A 24,272-nucleotide genomic window follows, 5' to 3' on the forward strand; every position below is an offset into this window, starting at 1 on the left:
GAGCTGGAGGCCAGCCCTGAGAGCTAGGACCACGTGAGCACCATGTGGGGCACACCTCCTTGGAAAAGGGATGCATCCTTCCTTGATGAGGAAAAGGGGACACTCCAGGCATTGACACCAACCTCTCCCCCCCATGGCCACCCAGCCTGCTGTGCCAGCACGGAGGTGAAGCATGGCGGGTCTGAGACTGCAGCACGGGTGTCTGTGCTTTCTGGCAGCACTGTCACCAGCAGACCGCAGGGACTTCTGCCTGAAAGATCTGGGAACAGAGCTCCAAGCTACATTAGATGCTCTTGTTTTTCCTGGCATCTGCTGCTGAGCACCCACAGGCGAATCAGCCAACACAGGGAGAAATTCCCTGGCTTCCCTTCTGGAAGTAAATCCCCGTAATAACATGGCTGCCCTAAGCCAAAGCCAAGGAAGCAAAGTGGCAGAGAGAAGAGGAAAACCATCTAAAGGAATGACGCTTCTGAAGCTTGGGAGGTAAGTGCAAGTTGTAGAGAGAAGTCTGAACAGTTTCGTCCTGCTTCAGGTAAATCTGATCAACGCTGTTGTCTGATCAACATCTGATCATTTTCTAATTAATGATCAGACCAGTTCGGTTTGACTGATTCCAACATTACCTGAAAACAAATACTCCTCTGGACAAATTAATACCCCTGGCCATTTAAGAATTACATGTAGGCTGCCACCTCCTCCCTGGACATGGAAGGAAAGAAACTGAAGATTGGGTGAGATCAGTAGTGGCACCTTCCATCCCACTTTGAGGAAACAAAGAACAGAGCCATTGAAGCTTTCTGCTGCTGTTCAGTATTCATTTCAGTGAGCTGGCTCTTTCCTAAGTCTCTGCTTTCCTCGGGCAGGCAGACAAATCACGATGGACGGAGCAGTGCAGGCAGCAGCTCTGAACTCTTGAAGGGTTGTTTAGTACTGACTGAGGAACTGAGTGGTTTGAAATCACTTTGTAACGGGAAAGCTAGTGTTGAAAGACACCAATGAATGTGGTGGAGTCATCTAGGAATACTTTTAAGGAAATGGCTTGAAATTTTTTTGTTTGTGCAAAGCAACTTGTTCCACTTTAAACATTATTTTGATTCAGTTATCACACTGGCAAAAATTGAAAGAATTATGATTTTTTAGCCTCCCCACCTGCTCCAATATTTTCGAATGGACTGTGTGCACTGACCTATTATGCTTTCTCCCAGGCTCTGCATAACATGAGGCTGTGGGAGAGGTCACTTTTAAATTAACCAAACCTTTGATCATAGAACTCAAGCTCTGGTGCTTCAACTTTCAAGCTGTTCTTAATTTTTACATTCTCTACCACCAGAAAACCAGCTCAGTAAAATACTTACGCTACCTTTACCTCCAGAAAATGGTTTGCAACTCCGAAAAAAACCCCAACTATTCTCTGGCTAATTTCACCCTTCCTGAAGTACCCATACCCACCAAAATTGGGGGCTGTCTGTCTAAAGCTCTGTAATGCAGAAGTCAGCTATCCAAATGTGCAGGCATGTTGTTGTAGGCCACCTGAAGCCCAAGAAAAAAAGCAGTTCTGGGGCAGGTGGAAACTTCTGATCCTTTGAAATGCAGTGAAGGCAAAGACCAAAGTTCTGTGCTGTTCTTGCAAGGCCACGGAGACAAATATTCTCCCTCTCACTCTCCTCTCCTGGCCCTCAGACTGGCTGGAAGGTACAGCACCAAAGTGCTTGCCTTGACTGCCAAGGATGGCACATTCCTGTGTGCAAAAATTAAAATGATTTAACCATAGGTTCGACGTTACTGTGGGACAGGCTGAAAGTATTCCTGTACCCATCTCAGCATGACAACAGGAACACTGAAAATATAGCAGTTGTTCAATAACGAACCACCAACAATGTCAGTGCAACTGAAATCAGCTTGCAAGAAAGGGAAAGTCTCTGAGAAAATAATATAAAAAAAAGGCACTAGAAACAACTGCATGAGATGAACATGAAAACACAAGTATCTTATGAAGCTCTTTGTGCCACCAGAACCTACAGGTAACTACAAATTCAACCCAAAACTGACAAGATTTCAGGAATCTCCCTTTTCTACCAGTGCTGACAGCAAAATTTACTACTTGACTCTGAAGATGTGTGTTTCGGGGCATAAAATCACTAAATCTGAAATAAAATGTTGTTTTCTTACAAAGAAAAACAAATTTTTCTTTATGTAGATGCAATTTAGTACTAAATTCACCATATCCTACTACTTTGCTGCAAAAATGCTAATACCACCACACTCAGAAAATTAAAAATGAATAAGGCAAATGAAAGCCTATACTCAGTGGAACATTTGGGAGAAAAATGCATTTCACAGCACGGAGTCAAGCATACACGACTTTCATTTATTTAACAGTGTCATCATGAGATTCAGGCATCTCCCCTTGCAAGAAACTTTCATGATCAGAGACTAAGAGGTTATCAGTAGAAGCATTAAAAGACTTTTGTAATTCTGATTTGTGATGATTAACTGCTCAGTGTAGCAGAAAAAATGGTTAAATGGAGTCAGCGGCATCACATGTTTCAAGAACAACAAATAGAACTGCAGAAGAACAGGTTGGTCTCATTTATTTTGTGATTAAAAGTGCAGGGAAATGTACACAGTGGTACCAACCCACAACAGCACTTCTGAGAAGTGTTGTCAGGGATGAAATAAAATACATGCATTCATTTTCCCCATAGCCACTGTCTCAGCCAAATGACTGAGACACAAAGATATTCCATTAAATTCACAAAGATGCTCCCTTTTGGCTTGCAAGCATTATAACGCTTCATAGGTAGGCTGAAATCAGCGGTTTGAGTCCTCTCCAGACCTGTGCACACAGGACTTCACTTCTTGTGTCTCAGACGAGGGAGCCTGTACTGACTCCTAGACTATTTTCCGAAGATCCAGAAACACTGTGAACTAGTACCATGAGTGCTCCCTCGTTGCTGCTGGGTTCCATCCCGTCTAGCAAAAATTACTCCTCTCATGCCATTAAGTGTCAGGACAGGAGCAATATGCAGGCAACACACAGCAATCAGATTTGCTACTGTAAATCCTCTTAGCCAAACCAACGAATTGGCTGTCAGAAAGTGAAGCAACAAGTGTCTTGCAGAGGAGAAACAAGCAATCGTAAGGCAGGACTGGCATTAGCTTTGACTAAAGTCATTTCTTCACAGTGGAGCTGCGGGATGTCAGTGTTTATTCCTGAGAGCAAAGTGTAAAGAGTGAAGCTGTAACTTCAGCCACAGTGAATGCACGCAGAGCTCCCTCCCACAAAGCACAGCTGTGTGGGTTCTTTCCTTTGTGGGGTTTTTTTTGGTTGTGGGTTTGGCTTTTTTTTTGAGACTACAAGCATCACAGTATAAATAGAAATGGCTGCACTTGCTCCTCTCACTGAAATCCCTGGGACATTCAACTGGATGAAGCATCTCTTCCCAGAGTGTGACAGTCTGAACGACAGGCATCACCCATTCGGGTACCAGAAGACAGCGGAGGATACTCACACTCCAAGTGGTCTGATCAGCAGTGCAATGAAAGGACAGAGTCTAGGGACACTCTGAGGTCACCTTCTGCCTCATTTACTAGCTTTCTAGTAATGACCAGTCTGCAGAGTCAGCTACTAGCTGAAGCAGAAGTCTGAAACAAGCCTGCAAGGAGAGGAAAGTCTCTTAGAAAAACATGAGAATGAGAAATAAAGTGAAATTACTCACATAAAAACATTGGGCTGTGCAGCAGTCAGGAGGACAGAAAAAGATCCCTCTGACACATGCTCTGGTTGACAAGGTCTGTGAAGATGATGAGTGGACTGGAGCATGTCTCCTGTAAGGAAAGGCTGAGGGAGCTGGGCTTGTTCAGCCTGAAGAAGAGAAGGCTGAGAGGGGACCTTATCAATGCATATAAATATCTGAAGGGTGGGTGTCAAGAGGACAGGGCCAGACTCTTTTCAGTGGTGCCCAGTGACAGGACAAGGGGCAACGGGCACAAACTGAAGCGCAAGAAGTTCCATCTGAACATGAGGAAGAACTTCTTCACTCTGAGGGTGACGGAGCACTGGAACAGGCTGCCCAGGGAGGTTGTGCAGTCTCCTTCTCTGGAGATCTCCAAAACCTGCCTGGATGAGGTCCTGTGCAGCCTGCTCTGGGTGACCCTGATTTGGCAGGTGGGCTGGACTGAATAATCTCCAGAGGTCCCTTCCAACCTCCACAATTCTGTGATTCTGTAATGAGCCCAATGCTAAGTAAAATATATTAAGATACATTAAAATAAAAAATACATTAAATAATTAAATAATGTATTAATAATACAATACGATAATTCAAATAATGCAAATAAAGCATTAAATTATGTATGACTACATACTACATCGAAAACAAAAAGAAAAATGTTTTCCCAGGAAAGTTTGATCTATTGTCTCCTTGAGGTTGTATGCAAAGATCACAATGAAGCACAGTGCAAAGAGCCTTGTGCTGTGCCTGACCAGTCCCTTTTCCAGCGGAAGCAGGGTAGTCAATGCAATGGCACAGCATAACCCCAGAAGAAGAGCTGACTAGCTTATGTCCAGCACTGGATCAAATAATCTAGGGTGATTACTGCACTGCTGCACTCAGGCTAGCATTTCTGCAGAGCTTGTATTGTATGAGATAGCCACATCAGCTCCACACAGCACTAAGCTGGAGGTCTCTTCAGCACCTAAAAACTTTATTTGATATTCATTAAAGTCTTTCATTCCTTCTGTTTAACATGGGCTATGGAAACTACAAAACCAGCATTGTTCACTTCCCGAAGAAGACTCCAATTTAGCTTTTCATAAACAAGAGTAAGTAGAAAAAACTTCTTCAGTCACTGAAAGGAACGAAAATGCTGATCCAGTGGAGCAAAACCTGAAAGGTTTGCCGCAAACTTTGCCAGAACAAGGATTTAAACAGAAAATCCAAGTAAAGAGCAAAATTCTTATTACCGCTTACCCACCCAATGCCATATCACTGAATCAAGGTACAAACCTCCCACTAACTTAATTATTACAGCATCAAGGCACAATAGTGAAACTCAATCTCCCTTTACAAACACACCTGTGAAAGTTACTTCCCTAAACAATGGCACTAAGTATATGGGGCTAAAGTTGGAGAATGTAGTATTTATTTTTTCATTTGCAAATCATCTCTCACTGCAGCACAAAGTAAAATGAAAGTCTTAACATTCAACTGAGTTTCAATGCGGAGAAAACTACTGTTATTACAGAGGGTTTTCATAAATTCATGACATAATCCAATTCAGAACCCCTGCTTGTTTTCAGAAAGTGTCCTGTACCAATAACTACAGCCTTTTCTGCAGATCCCTTTCACATTTCTTACCACATACTGTCTTACACTGTTTCATGCACTAAAATTACTGCAGACCAAAACTTAAAATGGACTACGGTACAGTATTCAGCTTTCACAGGTAAATAAATCATATACAGCTTTAGTTAACCTTTGAAAGAGATCCAAAGCAAAGTTAATTTAAGAAACAAATACCAAAGAAATAAAGAGAAAGAAAGAAAACAAAACAAAGTACATAAAGACACAGTCTGATAGCAATTTATCAATGTAATTACAAATGCATCAAAGCTGGCTGTTTTTGAAATTTGTAACTTTCTGCACAGAAAATGGAAACAAAGTTTGGCTAATCAGTGACTGCAATAATCTGTTTGGAATTCTACGTACTCAGCTAATTGAATATTTTCATCTGCTCAAAACAGCTACATTGCAGCTTACTGGCTGGATAGTAAAGAAGATTGGGTAAAAAAAAGTTAAGTGGATGTGACTGCCAAAAATAAAGAAATTATAAACAAAAAGGAAATAGCATTCATGTTTTTCTTTGTATTGAGCATCTTTCTGCTTATCTAAGCCCTTTAAAGCCCTTCAGCAGTCCTTTTAATATAGCGGCAAATAATCCTGCATACACTGCAAGTCCAACCCAGGTTTTACTCCAGCTTTATCCTGTTTTTTTTTAATTTCTGGTAATACATCACCTTTGCATTAGAGCCCCTCTGGAGCCCAGGCAGTTCACAACTAATCACTGAAGCAAGCGAGCAAGCTATTGTAAAAGGCTTAACAAGCTCAACCCCTCAATCATGCACTGTGATTACCTCAGAATAATTACTTCTGGAGATAACTGATGAAGATCACATTAGGCTAAGGCAAAACAGAAACCAGGCTAAGCGTAAATCAATTACAGCTGAAAAGAGAAGGGACAAAGATATTACAGGACTATTGCTATTACTTATGGAGCAGTCATGGAGAATTCACGTAATTTCTTATACTTACAATAGCTGTCGGAGTTGATGCCAGCACACAGTAGAGCACAAGAGGTGAAATGAAGCTCTCATCCTCTGTTCCAGGGTATGGTTTCATCAAATTTCCATCCTGACAGAAGAAACCTTGGATATGCACCTGAAAAGTATCAGTGCACTCGAAGTAGTAGGCGAGCAGAACAGTCCCAGCCATGATGACAAGCTGAAAATACAGCATAGTCACACAGTTGTTAGTTGTTTTTTTAACAGATGCAGCTATGCCTTTGAGCTACTCTACTCCTGCAGACCATCCCTCGCTGTACCATCACCCTGACAGCCCTTGCAGTACTGGTGTGTGAGTGTTTGTGTTTCTGCGCGTCCGCTTTGCCACATCTGTTACATAAACCTTTTGGCAAATGACACTAATGAACGTCTCAGATAGGAGTGGGTCTGTAACGCGGCGTTTAGACGGACGGGAGCTTTGACAGCTACTTTATCAAAGAGCATGTGAGTGTCAACGGCAGCAACGATCAATGACAGCCAGCAGGACGAGGGGCAGCACTGCAGCAGCCAGCAGCAGTGACAAGCTAAAACCTGAGCACAGCAGTAGGGAGCTGGAAAGGGTTATTAGAAAGGACGAAGCGAGCCAAAGCCAAAATGCTACCCCACTGCAGCTGCAAGCCCATGCTGGGGAATGCGCACTCTCTGCTAATCCTGAAGAGACCTCTGTGTCCCAGATGAAGACTCCTCCAGAGGGAAGTCGGCCTCCTGCCACTCACCTTTCCTTGGAGCCGCTGCTTACGAGCTAAGCTTTAGAAGTCTGCTCAGAAATCCTGACTCCCCGAACAACTGGTTGTGGCTCCTGTGCGCTGCCTGGCTTCCCCGCTCCACCACAACTGCTTTTGAAAAAGGCTCTGGCTTGAGTTTGGATCTTCATATTTACACATATAAACCGCAAGGAGACCTCTTTGTCTCTTTTTTGGCAGTTTATTTCTGGGTAAATGGGCTGGCTGGAAAACCTCAGCTATCAAGTTTTTTTGTATACATCCACAGTTACTGCGCATGTGCTATTGTCAGTGTCTGTGTCAGCTTCCCACACTGCTTTGACAACACATCTCAAAGCAATCTCACAAGGGTTGTCACTAATCTCACCTCATGAAACTAAGCGGATATAGTAATTCATCATTCTTGTCCCCTCTCTGCCAGACCACAAACAAAATCTCACATCACAATCCTCATCATTTACAAAAATAGCACTATTGATTTGGAGATTATGACAATTACAGGATCTGACTCAGAATCCTCTTCTTAGAGAAAAGTGCCTCCTGCCACTATTACAAGAGTTGTCACACATACAAGTTATCCTGCCACACCATAAAAAACAACAATAATAAAGAAAGTGAAATAAGAAACTTCAAAGCGGCTTGTTTTTAGTATTGTGTGTCCAAGATCTCTGCATCAAAACTGTGTTGCTGTGAGATTATTGTAAGAATAGACCTTTAAAAGATAATTTTGGCAACTTCATCTGAAAGATACACTTACAAGCCATCCATGCGTTCCTCTAGCCTAACTTTGCATGTATTCTCTGACACACAAGACAGCCATTAAAGTCATTGTATATCTGAGTGGATATTGGACTAAAATTAGAACAAAACATGAAATCAGATAAATCACTGATGAAAGCAGAAGAACACAGAGTCACAGAGTGGTCGAGGTTGGAAGGGACCTCTGGAGGTTGCCTGGTCCACACCCTCTGCTCAAGCAGGTACACCGTACACCATGAGCCCATCGCCCAAGACCATGTCCAGGCAGATTTTGAGTATCTCCCAGGATGAAGACTCTACAGCCTGCCAGAGCAACCTGTGAGATAGACCTAAGCAGGCCAAAGTTGAGACATTCTGCACCCTCCCCCATTTTTTACCCTGAAAATTAACAATATCATTTTGTAGCCAGATTCTAAAAAAAAAAGATTAACTCCACTCCTGGAAAACACAGCCTGGACTGCTTAGTGTTTTTAGCTCAACCAATTAGCTCTATGGATTCAAACGTCAACTTCTGCTGATTACAGAATTATGCTACAAAATGAAATTTATATAGACAAAGAACACAGACCCTTTTTAGAAGCTTAAGCAATCAGGAATCTACATAATTATTTCCCCAAAATATGCATATTGTCTCTTTCTCGTACCCTGATTTACAGCATAAATGTAATACATCAACACAAAAAGTTACTCAAGCACTTGTTTTCTGAAGATTTTGGCTTCCTTCTGACAATTCACTAACTTTAAGATCCAGAACTCTGAAATCTACTGCCCCACAATGAACTGCAGATGACCCAACTATGTATGGTCAGTACAGGGCAGCTCCTCTCTGCTGCTTCCTGCTCGCACTTCTCCAATGTCCTGCGGTGACCACTGGAGACAGCTGCAATGGGCTGGAAACTCAAAAGATTTAGTCTGTATATTTTTTTCCTGTGCAGTATCTACCTCTTAGGGTGTGTGAACAAATGCGTTGCCTCACGTAATTTTGTCTGGATAGTATAGTAATAGCTTTAGATGGAAATGCTAGAGTATTCAATTTCTTAAATGTGTAGCTGAAAGAGTACTTACTTTTTTCAACTTTCATGGTCTATCTTGACATTTTCAAGACCCCATACCTGCCCAAAAGGAATTTTTTTTTTAACAAATGTAATGCTAATTGCTGTCATTTGTGTACTCCCCAGAGACCTTTACAGCATTCTGGATCAGTCAGTAGGATTCCCTATAAACAAACATAGTCCTATAATTAGGGACTTAGACGACATGAATTTAACTCCTGGAGCAGCTATAGATCTCCTCATCAGCCCTGGGCAACACAATTTTATAAATTAACATCAGAGGAAGGCAATGATGCTATCCCTGCTCTACTTGACATGCCCAGATAAGCACGTTCAAGATTACAGGATGCCTGGATATAGAGGCATTTAAGCGCCGTTCCAGCACCTCATGTGCCCAGGGCTGTCCGAAGCAATCTGGCACACCCCTCCTATCCCAAATACATCCCCAGACATGCTTTAGGTTGCTAGCCCCAGCCAGCTTACACAGGGGAGAGAACAGGAGATGATACAACAGAAGACAGCTGGGTTTTCCCCTGTTACCAGAAAAGCGACAAAGCAGGTACTGAACTTATATCCTTCCTCGGGTGCCATATGGAAAAAAACCTTTTCAAACAATGTGGTTTTTGATACAGGAGGGAAATTTCATTTAAACCAAACATGGTCTCTAGCCAGTGGTTACACAACTGACTTTGACCTTCCCAGTGCTAAATGCTGTGTCAGCACTGCCTGAAAACCCCCCCTGCATATAAAATACAGCTATAGTCTGATTTATGTCAATACCAATCTACAACACCACAGATACCTCAATAATAAACCCAGTTCTGGTCACACTTCAGTTTTGTGTTTTGTTCTTTTGAGAAAGAAAAAATGTATTATCTGTAAAAAGAGGTTTGAATTGTGAAAATGTCAGATCCCATAGCTGATGCCCACCATCTCAGGGAACCAGAAGACTTCAAAATCCAGCTCAACAGACCCCACCACAGTCCCATGATGACAAGAGATGAAAGAAAGGACAGTCCAGCTATTACCACAAATGTGAACAAAATTTTTGCTGCTCATACAGGAAATGAAGACCTGACCACATCGGTGTGACATGTTTCTGTGCCTCATGTTGACTATTCACTGCTCTAAGCAGCTTCTTGGCAAAAGGCAAACAGAAGCATGGAGAACTTTTTTTTTTTCCCTTCCCTACCCTTTTTCCTTTCCCTTCCGCTCAGTGACCATTTCAAATGTATTTATTGTGGCATGAGTGAGTTTTTTTGTTTGTTTGTGAAGTATAAATTCTAATTGTAATTGCTGAGCAGAGGTAATTTGTGACTGGTGAATGGTCTGGCATGGAGGGCAAGCAGGCCCAACAGTAGCAGGGGTTGAACTGGCTGGAAGCAGGGGTGCCAGAGACAGAACGACACCCTGCAAGGGAGTGAAGTTTCCCTTGGTGACAAGAAAGAGCCACAGCTTTGTCTTGTGGCCATCCTAGAATGGGAGCGCACAATGGCCACCTTTGGGCAGCAGCACTGGGCTGGGGGATGGACCAAGAGCCGGGCTGAGATGCCCCATGCAGGCACTCTCGGGATGGGTGCTGGGGCTAGCGGATATAAGGAATCTGCTACTTGATGCGTCTTTGCAGACTCCATGTAGAACCACTTCTGGCGGCAGGACCCTGCCCAGTGCACTATTCATTAATATTTTCTTTATATTTAAGCATAAACATGTGTTCAATTTCCCGTTATGGGTACCATAAGAATTCTCTAACATTTGCTTTGATTTATTGGTCACAGATGCCTTAATCGACGTCAGTCCTCTAACATTCTTCAGTTTCTAAAGCTAGGACCTAAAGTGACAAATGCATAAATCCCTGATTTTTGTAGCCATAGTCAGAGCTACAGATAGCTGCTCTGTAGCAGATAACAACTTTGACTTTTCTCCTTATTCCCAGGTTTACAGTCATTGAAGGAAGCAGTGAAGAACAGCATGTAGGCTGACTTCAGATAAAGACACAAAACATCCAGTTACATAATTCAGAAAACACAACGCAGTTTAACACTGCTATTTTGCAGGGTTTATTTATTAATCCTTATCAACTAATTTCCTTGAGTTTATTCGGGAAAAATTAAAAATGCTCAATAATTCACTTTAGAAAAGCAGCCAATGAATAGAAGTGTCTAAGGTGCTTAATGGCCTCCATTACCACAGTATTTAATCATGTCATAATCCTTAGTATTTAATCATCACTACTCCATTGTAAGATAAGAAAATGCTCTTATCACCATTTTACAGAGAGGGGACAAAAGCAGAGGAGATAAAATGACTGCCCTTAGGTCACAGTAGAGCCTGTGGCACAGCCAAGATTTACCTTTCTTCTGGACCAGATTTTTCTGGATTAGTCAATAATCTTCACATGAAAAAGCTCAATGATATACGCTTAGGTCCTGATTCTGCAGAAGCTCATTCATGATAGCGTTAAGAAAACACATCACATGTCTGACTCAGCCCCATTTAAAAACTCCTGCTTGATTTTAGAGCAAGCTTGACAAGCTGGACTCGAACAATTGGTGTGTGTTTTTTCCTCAAAGCAAGCTATTTAAATGGATTAATTCTGTAGCACTTAACACCTGTCCCTCACCACACCATTATATTCTGCACTGCTCTACAAGCCCACACTGATTCCATCCTTGCAAACATTCCTACCACTGTACCTCCTTGCTCCTCTTTAAGTTGTGGGAGTTCTCTGCAATCAAAAAAACACTTTTTTAAATGTGCAAGAAATATTACGGAAGTCTTGCAATCTTCTGTGGGCAGATGGCAATTGTCTGGTGCAGGTACTAATCATGCATTAGTGTAAGATTGTGTCCTGGTTCTAAAGAAATAAAATCTTTGAAGTAAGCAGTAGAATTGAGTTCCACTAATCCCAGGGCTACTGGGCTAAATTCAGAAATCCTCCCCTTCACCTTTCACCTCAATACTCTGACAGCATAACTCAGCAACCACTGCACATCCAAAACAAAATTATTACAATACCAGACAGTGGCACTAAAGTCCCAGACTGCATACACTCTCTTCATTCATCGCAAACCACTTCCCAGTTCCCTTAACAACAATCGGAAAATTGCCTTTTTTTTTTACTGTTACCCACAAAAAAGAGGCCCCTCTTTCGCAAACAAGAAAGCAAGAGGCCAGCTCCATTTGGGAAAGGGACATAAATCTGTAAAAGACAGAGATTAATGTTAAAAGAGAGTAGTCATTAGGAGGCAGAGCTTTTTGATCAGCCTATACTGAAGATTCCCCAGGGCTCTTAACAGAGGAGCAAGAAATCGAGGGAGAAAAGCAAGAGGTTGTAAAAATTTCTCCTGTACTGTCTAGCCATACAATCTCTATGTCCTGTGAGACAGTCATATGGGCACTGCAAAAGTCTCCTTTTGCTGTGTGTTTTGTCACTTACATAAATCATAAAGCAAATCCATATGAATGAACTTGAAAACCCCTGAACACTGCTGGTATTTATACATAAACAGGTGAATTCTTTCAGCTTATCAGCCTTCCCATAGGCTACAGATAATAAATCTTACAATGCCTTTAATGTGCATGACTGATAATTGGAAAATTGTTCTTGCACACAAATGACAACAAAAAGCTTCTATTCCCTCTGAAAGAAACCAAAACAGTATTTTGCATGAGGTGTTCCTTAGCAGATAGTTACCTATTGATACCCTTGTTACCAGATACTTGTTTCCAGAAAGCTTCAGTGGGAGGTTTCACTTCATGAACTGAAACTGTCACAATTTCATCAGCAGAGCACCAAAAACACTTGACACACCTACTGTGGCTCACAGTTCCACCCATTTTAATCACATTTCCACCTCCCCCTCTGAATAAGCTCTGGTGACCAACTGTTATGCAAAGCCTGAAAAATTTTGGTGTGTTTTTTTTGAGCTAGATGATGCGAGCATGACTCTTGAAATAGACACACTGGAGTATCCAACAGTCATAGCATATGTGTGGCATGAAAACAAACAGGCTACCTAGGTGTAGGACTCCTAAATTACTCCTGGAAGGAATTCTTAAAAGTGTGTCTTTGCTGTCTGCTGGATAATATCAGAAATATACTGTCCTAGAATGTGTTTGCCAAGGGATGGGTCCAGGTCTTTCTTTGCGAAAGAAGCAAGGCTGTTTTTCCTTGGAGATGGGAACTCCAGTCTTGCCACTGCAGCAAAGGGATGTTAGAAGCACAATAAATTTGAATAAATCACATGGATTGTTAAATTTCATGACCACTTTTACTTGTTTAAAAGCAGATCAAGCCTCTGTTCAAAATTACTGAGGCTATTTCCTGAAGTATCCTGATAAGGATAAGGCCTCAGAAATTCAAGCTGGTTCAGGGGTCAAAAATTTTTTGTGTCGTCTGTATTTATGTGTGGCCAAATTATACCCACTGACTAAATCATCCTTCACTTGATATAGATTTCTTACTTCTAGTGTTTGTATCTGACACAAATAGAGAAAGAAAACATCTCATATTTTGTTTCCTTAAATAAGAAAACTTCCTTCAAATACTGGCAGAAGAATTACAGGCACCTGGAAAACACTGGATTTGTATTATTACATGATAATTTTATGTAGAACAATTACTTTGACAAGCTTTTCACAGTATGTCTTTGGGATTTTTTTCAGGACTTCTGAAATTGCCTATACTGAAACCCTGACTACATAAGAAGGGTCTACATTTTCACTTTGTAGAGTGCTCAAGTGGTCAGGAAAATGTTAAACACCCCCTCAGACAAGCCTATCCTTACAAATAACAAAGAAGACGGAGACAACCATTAATTAGAAGTCCATCTGATCCAGATGTGCTAGCATCTAATAGGCCTATTCTCACACTGAGGTGTGAGGGTAGTAGGTTAATTAGCATTAATGGGAGTTAGCAGTGTGAACTCTTCAGGGATCAACAAAAGCCTGAGCCTCTACAGCCTTAGCAGTTCGTTAAGCATCTGTTCTGTACCATTTTATCACAAATAACATGCCTTAAAAGGTTTCACTTTCACACTTCTGTAGCATATCCAGGTCTGTAGAAAGAGAAAGAGCCCATCCGACAGTAAAGGCTCTTACCAGTCTCTGACCACAGTAAATTAATATTTTTAATGGATGGTAAGGATCTGGCCGACTGCATAATCTTTTAGGTCGCCAAGGGACTGAATGCAGCAAATAATCTACTTTTGTGCAGGTATTACCAAAAAAAGACAAATCAGCTAGAGGAATGTGTAATGAGAAAATACTTTACTTTGAGACAGTGAGAAAAATAACCTATATCAGACTTCCACTTAATGGTAAAATAACTCCAAGCAAATAGTTTCATTATGCCAAATAACCATATATTTTACACTGTCTGAATAAACACAAAAGCCAATGATCTTTCCAAGCTGCCCCTCTTCCGATGTGTTTTCTCTCCCTCACCTGATACAACTGACTTTGCAATCTGATTCTGAAATCAATTTTCTGAAGCAATTGCAGCACACAAAAGCCACGGCTGGTTCTGAGAGCAGCCAATTACAAGACATGCCTTTGTTACAGCAGTTTTTAAGTCCAGTCAGCATGGTGGCACAAGCTGGAAAGCAGCTTGGAGGCAGAGAGGGGTTATTAGCACATACAAGCTTTTGAAGCTGGGCCCGTGTAGAAATGAGAATGGTCTCTGCAGAGCTTCTTACAAGTCCATTTCAAGAAGTAATTGTATTATTTTACCACTTTAGGAATTAAGTTGGGACTAGGTACAGTTACAAAGCTGAAGAAGACACTCTCAGACAAAAGAGGACTTTATATCTTCCTAAGGCACTTGTTTCCAGAAAAGAAGTTTTTCAAGAGTAGAATGACCTCTAAAAATACTGGTTAAAATAATGCACTGGCTAAAAAAACATTTCAGCTTCTTTTTTAGGTAACGGTCCTTGAGGAATTTGAACAAGAAGATCAATGCATCACATCATAATACTGCCCTGTCAAAAAAACCTCAGTTGACAAATTTTCCTAGATCCACTGAAATGTGACACTGATCTTATCAACTGAGAAAGATAACTGATATCAACAGCAGTTTGCCCTCCTTCCTCTATCCTACATAACTCTACTTGCTCAGCACACTTCTCCTTTGTGGTGGAGAAAATTCAAGAGATGGGCACATCTTCTTTCAAATCCTGGGTTGTTGGCTCTCTACCAAGCAGAAATGGATGTGCAAGTATTTGCCATCTCATGCTGTGGTTGTCCAAGAACCACATACCTGCTTCTGACCAAACAGTGGATGAACGATTCTGTCCTATTGTTTTTTTATTTTCCTTTTCTCACTTGTAATCTGTGACCACTGCCTTTGTAAGGAAAGGGTCCATTAATTCAAAGACTACTAAAAATGCTCTTACAAACAACAAAGGAAAATTATTTACAGATCTGCTATGCTGTTTTTTGAGGATGCTGGTAATGATGACGCTAACTTGCCTGTTCAAGAGCCACCAAAGGAAAGCATGTGTGTCGTAGGCTTGACTGGCTGTCCTCTTGGCTCATATGTCAAGCTATGTGTGAAGTGGGTATTTCCCAATTGGTCCTGCCTTCCACTTAATTATTTGTGCTAGTGACTTCAGTACAAGAAGCCATACACATCTACGTAAGCAGAGGTTTGTGCATGGTACGCATTGGATCCTGTATCAGATGCACAGAAGTTAGCGGTCAGGTAGCACTCCTAGTTCTGTTTTCACGGTAAGGTTGCGACACCATTGAACAATGCTCCACAGTCTCCTCTCACTGATAAAAATCAGTGCTTTAACGCCACAAAATTTGCTGGCATTTTCCCACACACTCTTTTTCTATTTACATTCCAATCCTACAACACACGTGTACAAGTGTACCATAAGCACAACACTGCTGTATGAAATGCCCACACGGCTATGAGATGCAACAGTCTTTCTCCCTTCACAATCCCACTGAATCCGTACTGAAAGGGAAAAATGCCAGATTCTCTGCATTCATAAGACAGTATCTGTGCAAGCTATTGATGACTGGGAGCTGAGCAGGCAGTTTCCCTGCAGAATGCCACATCTTTGCCTGGGACACTGCACTCAGCAAGGACAGGAGGGCACCAGCAGCCCCTGTGTCCCACCCCTGCCCAGCTTTCACCCAGGGCTGGCGGGCCCCATACTCTGTCTTGTCACAGCCTGACCCTGCTCTCACTGCCTTCATCGCACTCCTGAGGAGCTGGGCTGCCTGGGGACAGCCTCTTTACATGAGCTCTGCCTGTGAAAGGCTGAACTCACTCCTTCATCCTCAAAAGGGGCCAACACAGGTCTCCTCACTCTCTTCAGAGGGAATGACACACAGGGGTCAGTGTCCCTACAAGCTCTAGGTGGTCAGCCAATGCTACGGACACTTGCACAAGACTTTATGTATCTCAGAGAAGCAGGAAGATGAATGGACAAAGAGAGAAGATACAGCAGCACAGGTGCTGGGAACTGGAGAAAACACAGTATGTCTTTTTAACCACTAACAGCAGAGAAAAAGCATTTTCCCCATGGCTTGAAAGAGGGAGGAAATGAATCCCCAGCTCTCTTATGGAATCGGGCAATACCTGTGTTGACATATGCAAGAAAGCGTCTATAAAAATCCATACTAATGGTATCTTTTCTTTACCTAGAAAATAGATAAATGCTGTGAAAAGGCCTATCACTCAGCCCCCCTAGTATACCCCTGAACAGCAATACATCTGTTCAACCTCTTGCAAATTTTCTACTTTGGCAAGCTATATTTCATTATAATAATCTACTTTGTTTACAAAGTTTTAAAGATTCCTTCTCTCCTTTAGGATTTAGCTCTTACACAGCCACGCCACATCACTTTGTCCCTTTTACTAAACAAACAGTAGAAAGGGTTCATATGTGACAATTGCAAGGACTTTTTTGTTACTGCTTTTGTGACAGCACAGGCCTTCTTATGGAACAGACTTAAAAGAAACGTGATTTATTTACGACGAATCCAGTTATGATGAGATACATGCTTTTTTTTTTTAATTTAAGGAAAGTATTGATGCACAGTACTATGAAATACTTAGCTTGATCCAAAGTAGATCTTTGAAGGCTTATCAGTAGGGGGCATTAATGCAACATTAAATTCCAAATGCCAAACTGCCAACCATGCAGAGACTGTAGTGGTTTATGATTTTAATATGTTCGGCTTCTCTCCTGTATTTTTCCCAAGATCATCTCATTTCTTAAAGTAGAGCTGGAATTCCAGGCCATTTGCTGGCAGTAGCAATTTGTTTAATAACCTACTGTGGGCTTCATGCTGATTTTAAAAAGAATTCTTTGTCACTGTTTTATGTAGTTTAAAAGAAGAGAGGCAGATTTTATCACCAGTAAATTTGCAGTCAGCAATTTCAAAGGGGATTATCTCCAGCAGGAAGAGTAAGAGGGTTGAACACTCAGGGAGTACATTTGGTCATGAGCATCAGTTGCTCCCTGACATCAGATCATGAACATTTGAGGAGATGACTGACAACACCCCACTTTCCTATGCTTGCACTCTGACAATAGCTACTGACCTGGAGAAGAGAGGTGTTTCAAGAAGGCAATTTTTAAATCGCACCATTTTCCCCTTTAAAGTGCCCTTTTCACTCTCCACTGACTCTGAGGGAAAAGTAACCACGCTGATAATTTAAATTGTCAGTTACAACGAATCAGTCTAGGTGTTGATGTCAGCAGGATTTTATCCTGTGTTAGTTTTCCTACACCAACAAACAACAGAAAGAATAGTTTTTTTCCTAAACCTTACTGAAGGCAATTCACAAAGCTCCTCTGCCAGAAAGTCAGCTTAGCAGTGAGCTGATGACCGAAGGGGTCAAAGTTAGAGGAAGAGGTAACTGGTGCATTGGCTCTGCTCCTTTGTCTTGTACTCAGGGTTGATCCTTACTCCTCGCACACCGTGATCTTGTTCGCCCTTTGTTCACTGTCAGCATAAGAGTTACTGAATCTGGTCAGATCCTCCTGTATTAAAAACTATGTGTCATTTACAACAATCCACAGTATGTCTTTATGTGTAGCTTAAAGTGCCAATAATTTAAAATTTTGACATGAATTACATTCCTTGTGCTAGCACTGTAATTTTTTCTCTCCACAACAAAAAGCTGGAAATTTTGCTAATGTTTTTAAACAAAAGTTGAGATTGTCACATCATCACCTAACTCCAGGAGTGGAATTCTTTAGAAAAATGAAGAAGAATTTTAAATACACAGTAACACTGGGACTTCTAGCGACATTCAGATGACACCCGCATTAAGGATGTGAATTATTGAACTGTTTAGTGGCAACTATTTTCTAAAACGACCGAGGTCTTGCTGTCAGGTCCAAACCTCTAGCTTTGGCTCCAGTATCCGGGACATCCTGGTATGTCCCACGCTTTTTCTGTCTCTCACGTACACATCCTGTAATTCACTTAATGTATTTTTCTCAGGTACATGCAGCCTGCTGCCTTTGTTATGGCAAAAACCAGTTATGCAATAGTAAAACGTGTTCATCACACAGCTGTAGTAATAAAGACTGTCTGAACTTCCTATGAAATCGGCAGCTACCTTCTGTGTGTAAAAGTTAAGACTCCCCTCTTAGCAAAACCTGATGCTTACACTATAATTTTCCTTTAAGACCCCAGAAAAATGGAGTAATGTTGGGTCTGATAGCTTTCCTGATAAATGTCAGGATAAGATGTATACAAACAAGGGGAGGAAAGAATTAAACTGCCATCTGTCAAGAGGGACAATATATCAGATTCTACTTTCTTTTTTCCTACACGACGAATGTTATCACTGTTACCAAGTGTTAATAAAACCTCCAATCCCCATGTATAGTATATATCTTCCCTCAAGCAGGTCCCACGAGGATTTTCAGCAGGTGGCATTAATGCTCTATCCATTTCCAAATGGCACACAGCCAGGAAACTGCTGTTTCCAGCACTTAACACCTTAAAATGATCAACAAACTATGGCAGAGAGTAAGTAATTTTCTTAGGAGAAAAAGGCTGCATTAAAATGGCATCTGTTCTGAATGATTTTTTTAGCAACAGAGGCAGAGCATAGATATATTTTGCCTACCTGATGCTAAATTAGAAAAAGCCAAGGGCAAGTTCTCTTCTCTTCTCTTTTGATTTGCCCATCAAGGCACATGCAGAATCAGCATTTTCAAATGAAGAGAATGTCACTGAACCTTTTAGTGCTCAGGCATGTACCAGCATCAATAATATCTACAGTACCTTCAACACAAGAACAGGCGTTTTTTTCCAAAGCAGCCCTATATAGGTTTCCCCAAGTTTCAAGACGTGCTGTTGCAACTAAGAGAGAGAGAGATGAAAGGGATACTGAGGTGTCAGATACACACAACCATCTGGAGCTGACTGAAAATGAGTTATACTCCAGGACTGGTTATCCTGCATACCTAGGGCTTGCCGAAAACAAACAGTACAAAATCCTGGGATCATCTTCAGGACTTGTTAAGGGAGCTCTGACTGACTCCATGAAATCCAGCATCTAACACATTAGTAAAAACTTCTATGTTACAAACACCACACGACCAGCCACTGCTAGAAACATGTGCTTGGGAAGAGCTTGTTTGGTTGGAAGACTTGGAACATTTGTCGCCAGTTTTTCTAAGTGCAGGCTGAGTTCTTTGCATCTCATGATGAAACTGCCTGCAGCTGGGTGAGGAAATAATAGAAAACTGTCTGCCAGGATGTTCTCAAACTGTTCTCCAAATTGTGCTTTAATGGATTCAAGGTTTGTTCCTCTAAAAAATGAGATTCTGTGCTAACAGACCAACATCTAGCACTGAGCCAGCCAAGGCTTTTCCCTTCCAACCTAACTATGTCCTATCCCAGCATCCCAACTGATGGCATGCTTTAAGAGGCTTTAGTATGTCCAGTAGCTCAGCACTCACTGCACTAAACCGCTCCCTGGGGAGTGAGTCCACACACTGGATATGTATCTGGAGAATCACAGAATCACAGAATAGCAGTGGTTGGAAGGGACTTCTGTGGGTCATCTAGTCCAACCCCCCTGCCGAAGCAGGGTCACCTACAGCAGGCTGCACAGGACCTTGTCCAGGCGGGTCTTGAATATCTCTAGAGAAGGAGACTCTACAACCTCCCTGGGCAGCCTGTTCCAGGGCTCCGTCACTCTCAGAGGGAAGAAGTTCTTCCTCATGTTCAGATGGAACTTCCTGTGCCTCAGTTTGTGCCCATTGCCCCTTGTCCTGTCACTGGGCACCACTGAAAAGAGCTTGGCCACATCCTCTTGACACCCACCCTTGAGATATTTATAAGCATTTATTAGGTCCCCTTGCAGCCTTCTCTTCTTCAGGCTGAACAAGCCCAGCTCCCTCAGCCTCTCCTCGTAAGAGAGATGTTCCAGTCCCCTCACCATCCTTGTAGCCCTCCGCTGGACTCTCTCCAGTAGCTCTTCATCTTTCTTGAACTGGGGAGCCCAGAACTGGACACAGCACTCCAGATGAGGCCTCACCAGGGCAGTGTAGAGGGGAAGGAGAACCTCCCTCGACCTACTGGCCACACTCTTCTTGATGCACCCCAGGATCCCATTGGCTTTCTTGGTAGCCAGGGCACACTGCTGGCTCATGGTTAACCTGTCGTGCACCAGCACTCCCAGGTCCCTCTCCACAGAGCTGCTCTCCAGCAGGTCCACCCCAAGCCTGTACTGATGCATGGGGTTGTTCCTCGCCAGGTGCAGGACCCTGCATTTGCCTTTGTTGAACCTCATCAGGTTCCTCTCTGCCCAACTTTCCAGCCTATCCAGGTCACGCTGAATGGCAGCACAGCCTTCCGGTGTGTCTGCCACACCTCCCAGTCTGGTGTCATCAGCAAACTTGCTGAGGGTACATTCTAACTCTTCATCCAGGTCGTTGATGAAGAAGTTAAACAAGACTGGGCCCAGTACTGACCCCTGAGGGATACCACTAGTTACCAGCCTCCAAGTAGACTCAGCGCCGCTGATGACAACCCTCTGAAGAGCAGATCTTCCCCCAGGTATTGCCCTCGTAATGGATTTTGGCCTGTCTCCCACGAGCTCAAGGCACACTTGACAGTGACTGTAATGCAAAGAGCATTCTGCAGTGCAATGAAGCCTAACAACGCTCCTGTGACTACAGGGATCAGCTACAGCACCACAGGAACTCAGATTATGCACAAGCACCCGAATGAGGTATACACTGCGGGGCAGACGGGACAGGACAGGGCAGGACAGACAGCTGTCCTCTCATGACATCTTCACACCATGTGAGATGTTTTTATGAAAGAGGTGCTTTAGCCACGAATAAGACATTGTATTCAGGAAAAGGTTGTATGGGTAAAGTTCTGCAGCTCGCTTTTCACTGGAGATCACTCTGGATGTACCTAATGGTCTGTTCCAGCCTCAGAAATACCTGAATTCATGAAACACTGGAATACTTAAATATTGCCATATAGCAAAATAAAAGTCTTGTGAAACTTAGAGCAGCTCCAAAAAGTTTAATGAGAATTCGGTGTTCAATTTTACCCTTCTGACTTGAAACAAGACATGTCCTTCTGTGAAAGGGCTGTTCTGAGTTTGATTCTTTTTGACAGCAGTTCTTAACCTGGACTATACTGACATGAGTCATCCAGTACATTAGAAATACTGCAAAATCTTGTCATAACTCATTATCTGCTTAATTTCAGTAATCAAAACACAAAATTACAGCTTATTAAGTTTTGAAGTACCATGGTCCTTCCACGCAAAACATAGATTTGATTGGCACACACACATTTTATTTGTGTAAGGCCGTGTGCTCCAGAAGTGTCCAATAAGGACTGCCCCGGAAAGTTGAGACGCTGCCCTTGGCGAAAACAACTTCCAAGTTCCATACAACCCTGAGAATGGTTCAGTGACTGATGGTATTTCACTGTACAAATGGCTCATAAAAGCTGTTAAATCCATCATGCACTCTAAGGGTATTTTAATCTAACAACTATTTTCACTTATACAGAAGCTGTCAGGGAAATCTATTCCTCAAATGACAAGAAGCAACAGATCCTGACAAGACAGAATTCTGGCACAACAGACTCATACATCTTTTCAATGTGCTTTTCATGACTGCTCTGTAGTATCTTCACGTGGTGTCTTTAAGCAAAGCTATTTACTGAGAGATGTAGAGGTATATTTTAATTTCTGATGTGTCCTTGTAGGTAGAAAAGCAAGCATCTTTCTGAAGATTGAAGGGACTGACAGTGGGAGAATCAGATGAAAAGCAGAACTAGGATAAAGCAAAATACAAAAGGAACAAAGATCTGAACAAAGTGAAAACCGCACAAAAACACAATCCTTACTTTGCTTGTGCTCATTTTCAGACTGTAAACTTAAATGTTAATGATGGATTGGGTAACACTTCTAGCAACACATCTGAGGAAACTTCAAGGGAAAACATAGTCAAGAAGGGACTTTGCCCACCCTGACTTCTAGACAAATGCCAAGGTGCGCTACAGCGCAATAGCTTTCTACACAGTAGTGCATGCTCTCCTCCCAGTGAATAGTTGTTTATTCTTGTTGTTCAGGCATCTTTCTTTTCCTGAAGATCATTCCTGGCCTGTTACTTCTTGCAGACAGCTGCCATGGGGCCCACAGGCCATTGTGTCATCCACACATTACTCTTCCAGGAAGACCAAAGAAGCTATACAAAAGCGCCCCATCAGGCTGACATCTAATAGCTGCTGGGATCATACCCGGCCAAAGGAAGGGGAAGCTGTTTCCCACTCCCCAGCATCCCTGCCTTGCAGGCTCTGGGAGCACCCATCCATGGAGGGAAACCTTGCAATAAAGTCATAGAGTAACTGTGCATGGTTAGGAAGCGCAGCTCCTCAGAGAGCCCATCCTCTCACCTTCCTCACACTGAGGATACTTTCCAAATCTGCTCACTCCTCAGATATTTTTGCCTGTGCTTTCATCTTGTTTGTTCTGGTCATCAATCTGCCTGTTAGGGGAGAATCTCAATCAGAAACCAAGCCTGTCTAGTTCTTAGAATATGTCACTTTTGGCAATGCAAATGTGAGTAGAAAGGAAGCCTAATTCCAAAGCAAATCAGTACATATATCCAAATTTACATTTTAGTGAACATTGCAGGTAGACTGGCAAGTTCGAGAGCTGTGAGGTTCTGAAGAACAGCAATAATTTGTATTTTGTTCTTAGACAGAACAGAATTATTGTTCTATAGTATTTCTCATACCAGAAAATCCGACGGTAAATGTAAAGCCTCAGAGAAACCAAACACCTGGACGCTGTACATTCCTGAGCCCCTTGCTGCTGCCTTTTAAATAAATGCTCATGTTGCCATTGATTCTGAATGGTGTTAACAGCTGGCATTTTCTCTGAAAGCTTTATTAATTATGGAATTTCTCTGGGTAGGTGTTTGGGGTTAGAAATGGGTAAGTAATTTCCCAGCCGTAAATGTGTATGCAGAGACAAAAGGCTGCAGTCAGACCCTTTGCCACAGCTGTCTCTCTGCAGCAGGGGCTCTCCCTCCACAGGACTGCTGGCAGCTCCACAAGCCACCTCAGCACATACCAAAAAAGAGCATATTTTATTGCTCTTTCACTGTGCTCAAACTAGTGGTTGGTTAGGAAGATCCTGATAGATGTTCAGATGTCTACTCTTCTTGTAGTCAGAGAGTGCTTACTCACATGTGCCTGGATTGTTCCTTTCCTTCATAGATGACGCTCTGATTCACCAAATAACAGTTTTAAATTCTTTGCCTTGCTGCCAAGTTCTTAACTTATTATTATTAACTACTTCTTGCAGCAGTCTCTAATATTCTCCCCCTCTTTCCTATAGTGGCACGGTAGTGGCACGGCACTGTGACACCTTTTAAGCATCTGTTCAATCCCCCTCCTTTTCCCATATGCATGAAAACACTTTATTGCATTTTTAAATGACTAATGCTTCAATATTCCTATTCTGCTACCTGCTGAGGAAAAGAACACAGGGAAAGGCTGAGTAACTGTGTTCCAGAGACAGCAGCTTTACAGATGACTGCATTTATTTATTACCAAAATATATTTCAAAATGTTGATCCAGTGCAATGGAGCTATAACTTGATAAATGTTTAGCTCTAAGAGAAAACCACTTTCTTTAGCCATGAAAAATTCTGCTGACAGTTCAAGGCCATTAAAGAATGAAAAGACTAACAAAGAAGAGTTGAGTATTCAACTAGCAGCTATTGAAATGCACCCAGGTTTTCTGAGACAAATCTGAGACAGTCACATCTCAGACTGAAGCAAAAGTCAAGACAAAGGTCCCTTCCGACCCAAACTATTCTATGATTCTATGATAAAAGACTTCATATGCAGATGCTGAGACCCTGACCCTAG

General features: G+C 42.2%; 1 protein-coding gene across 2 annotated transcripts in view; it reads right to left on the minus strand.

The window, feature by feature from the left end:
- The window catches only part of PLPPR1 (phospholipid phosphatase related 1), a 144,092-nt gene that overhangs the window by 32,994 nt on the left and 86,826 nt on the right, over window positions 1-24,272 (minus strand). For both annotated transcript variants that reach the window (XM_075411565.1, XM_075411564.1), the window contains exon 3: window positions 6,315-6,503. In XM_075411565.1, the coding sequence (XP_075267680.1) occupies window positions 6,315-6,503 (189 nt within the window). The remainder of the gene's footprint in view (window positions 1-6,314; window positions 6,504-24,272) is intronic.

The sequence above is a fragment of the Opisthocomus hoazin genome, chromosome Z (genome assembly GCF_030867145.1).
Source record: "Opisthocomus hoazin isolate bOpiHoa1 chromosome Z, bOpiHoa1.hap1, whole genome shotgun sequence".
Taxonomy (NCBI): Eukaryota; Metazoa; Chordata; class Aves; order Opisthocomiformes; family Opisthocomidae; genus Opisthocomus; species Opisthocomus hoazin.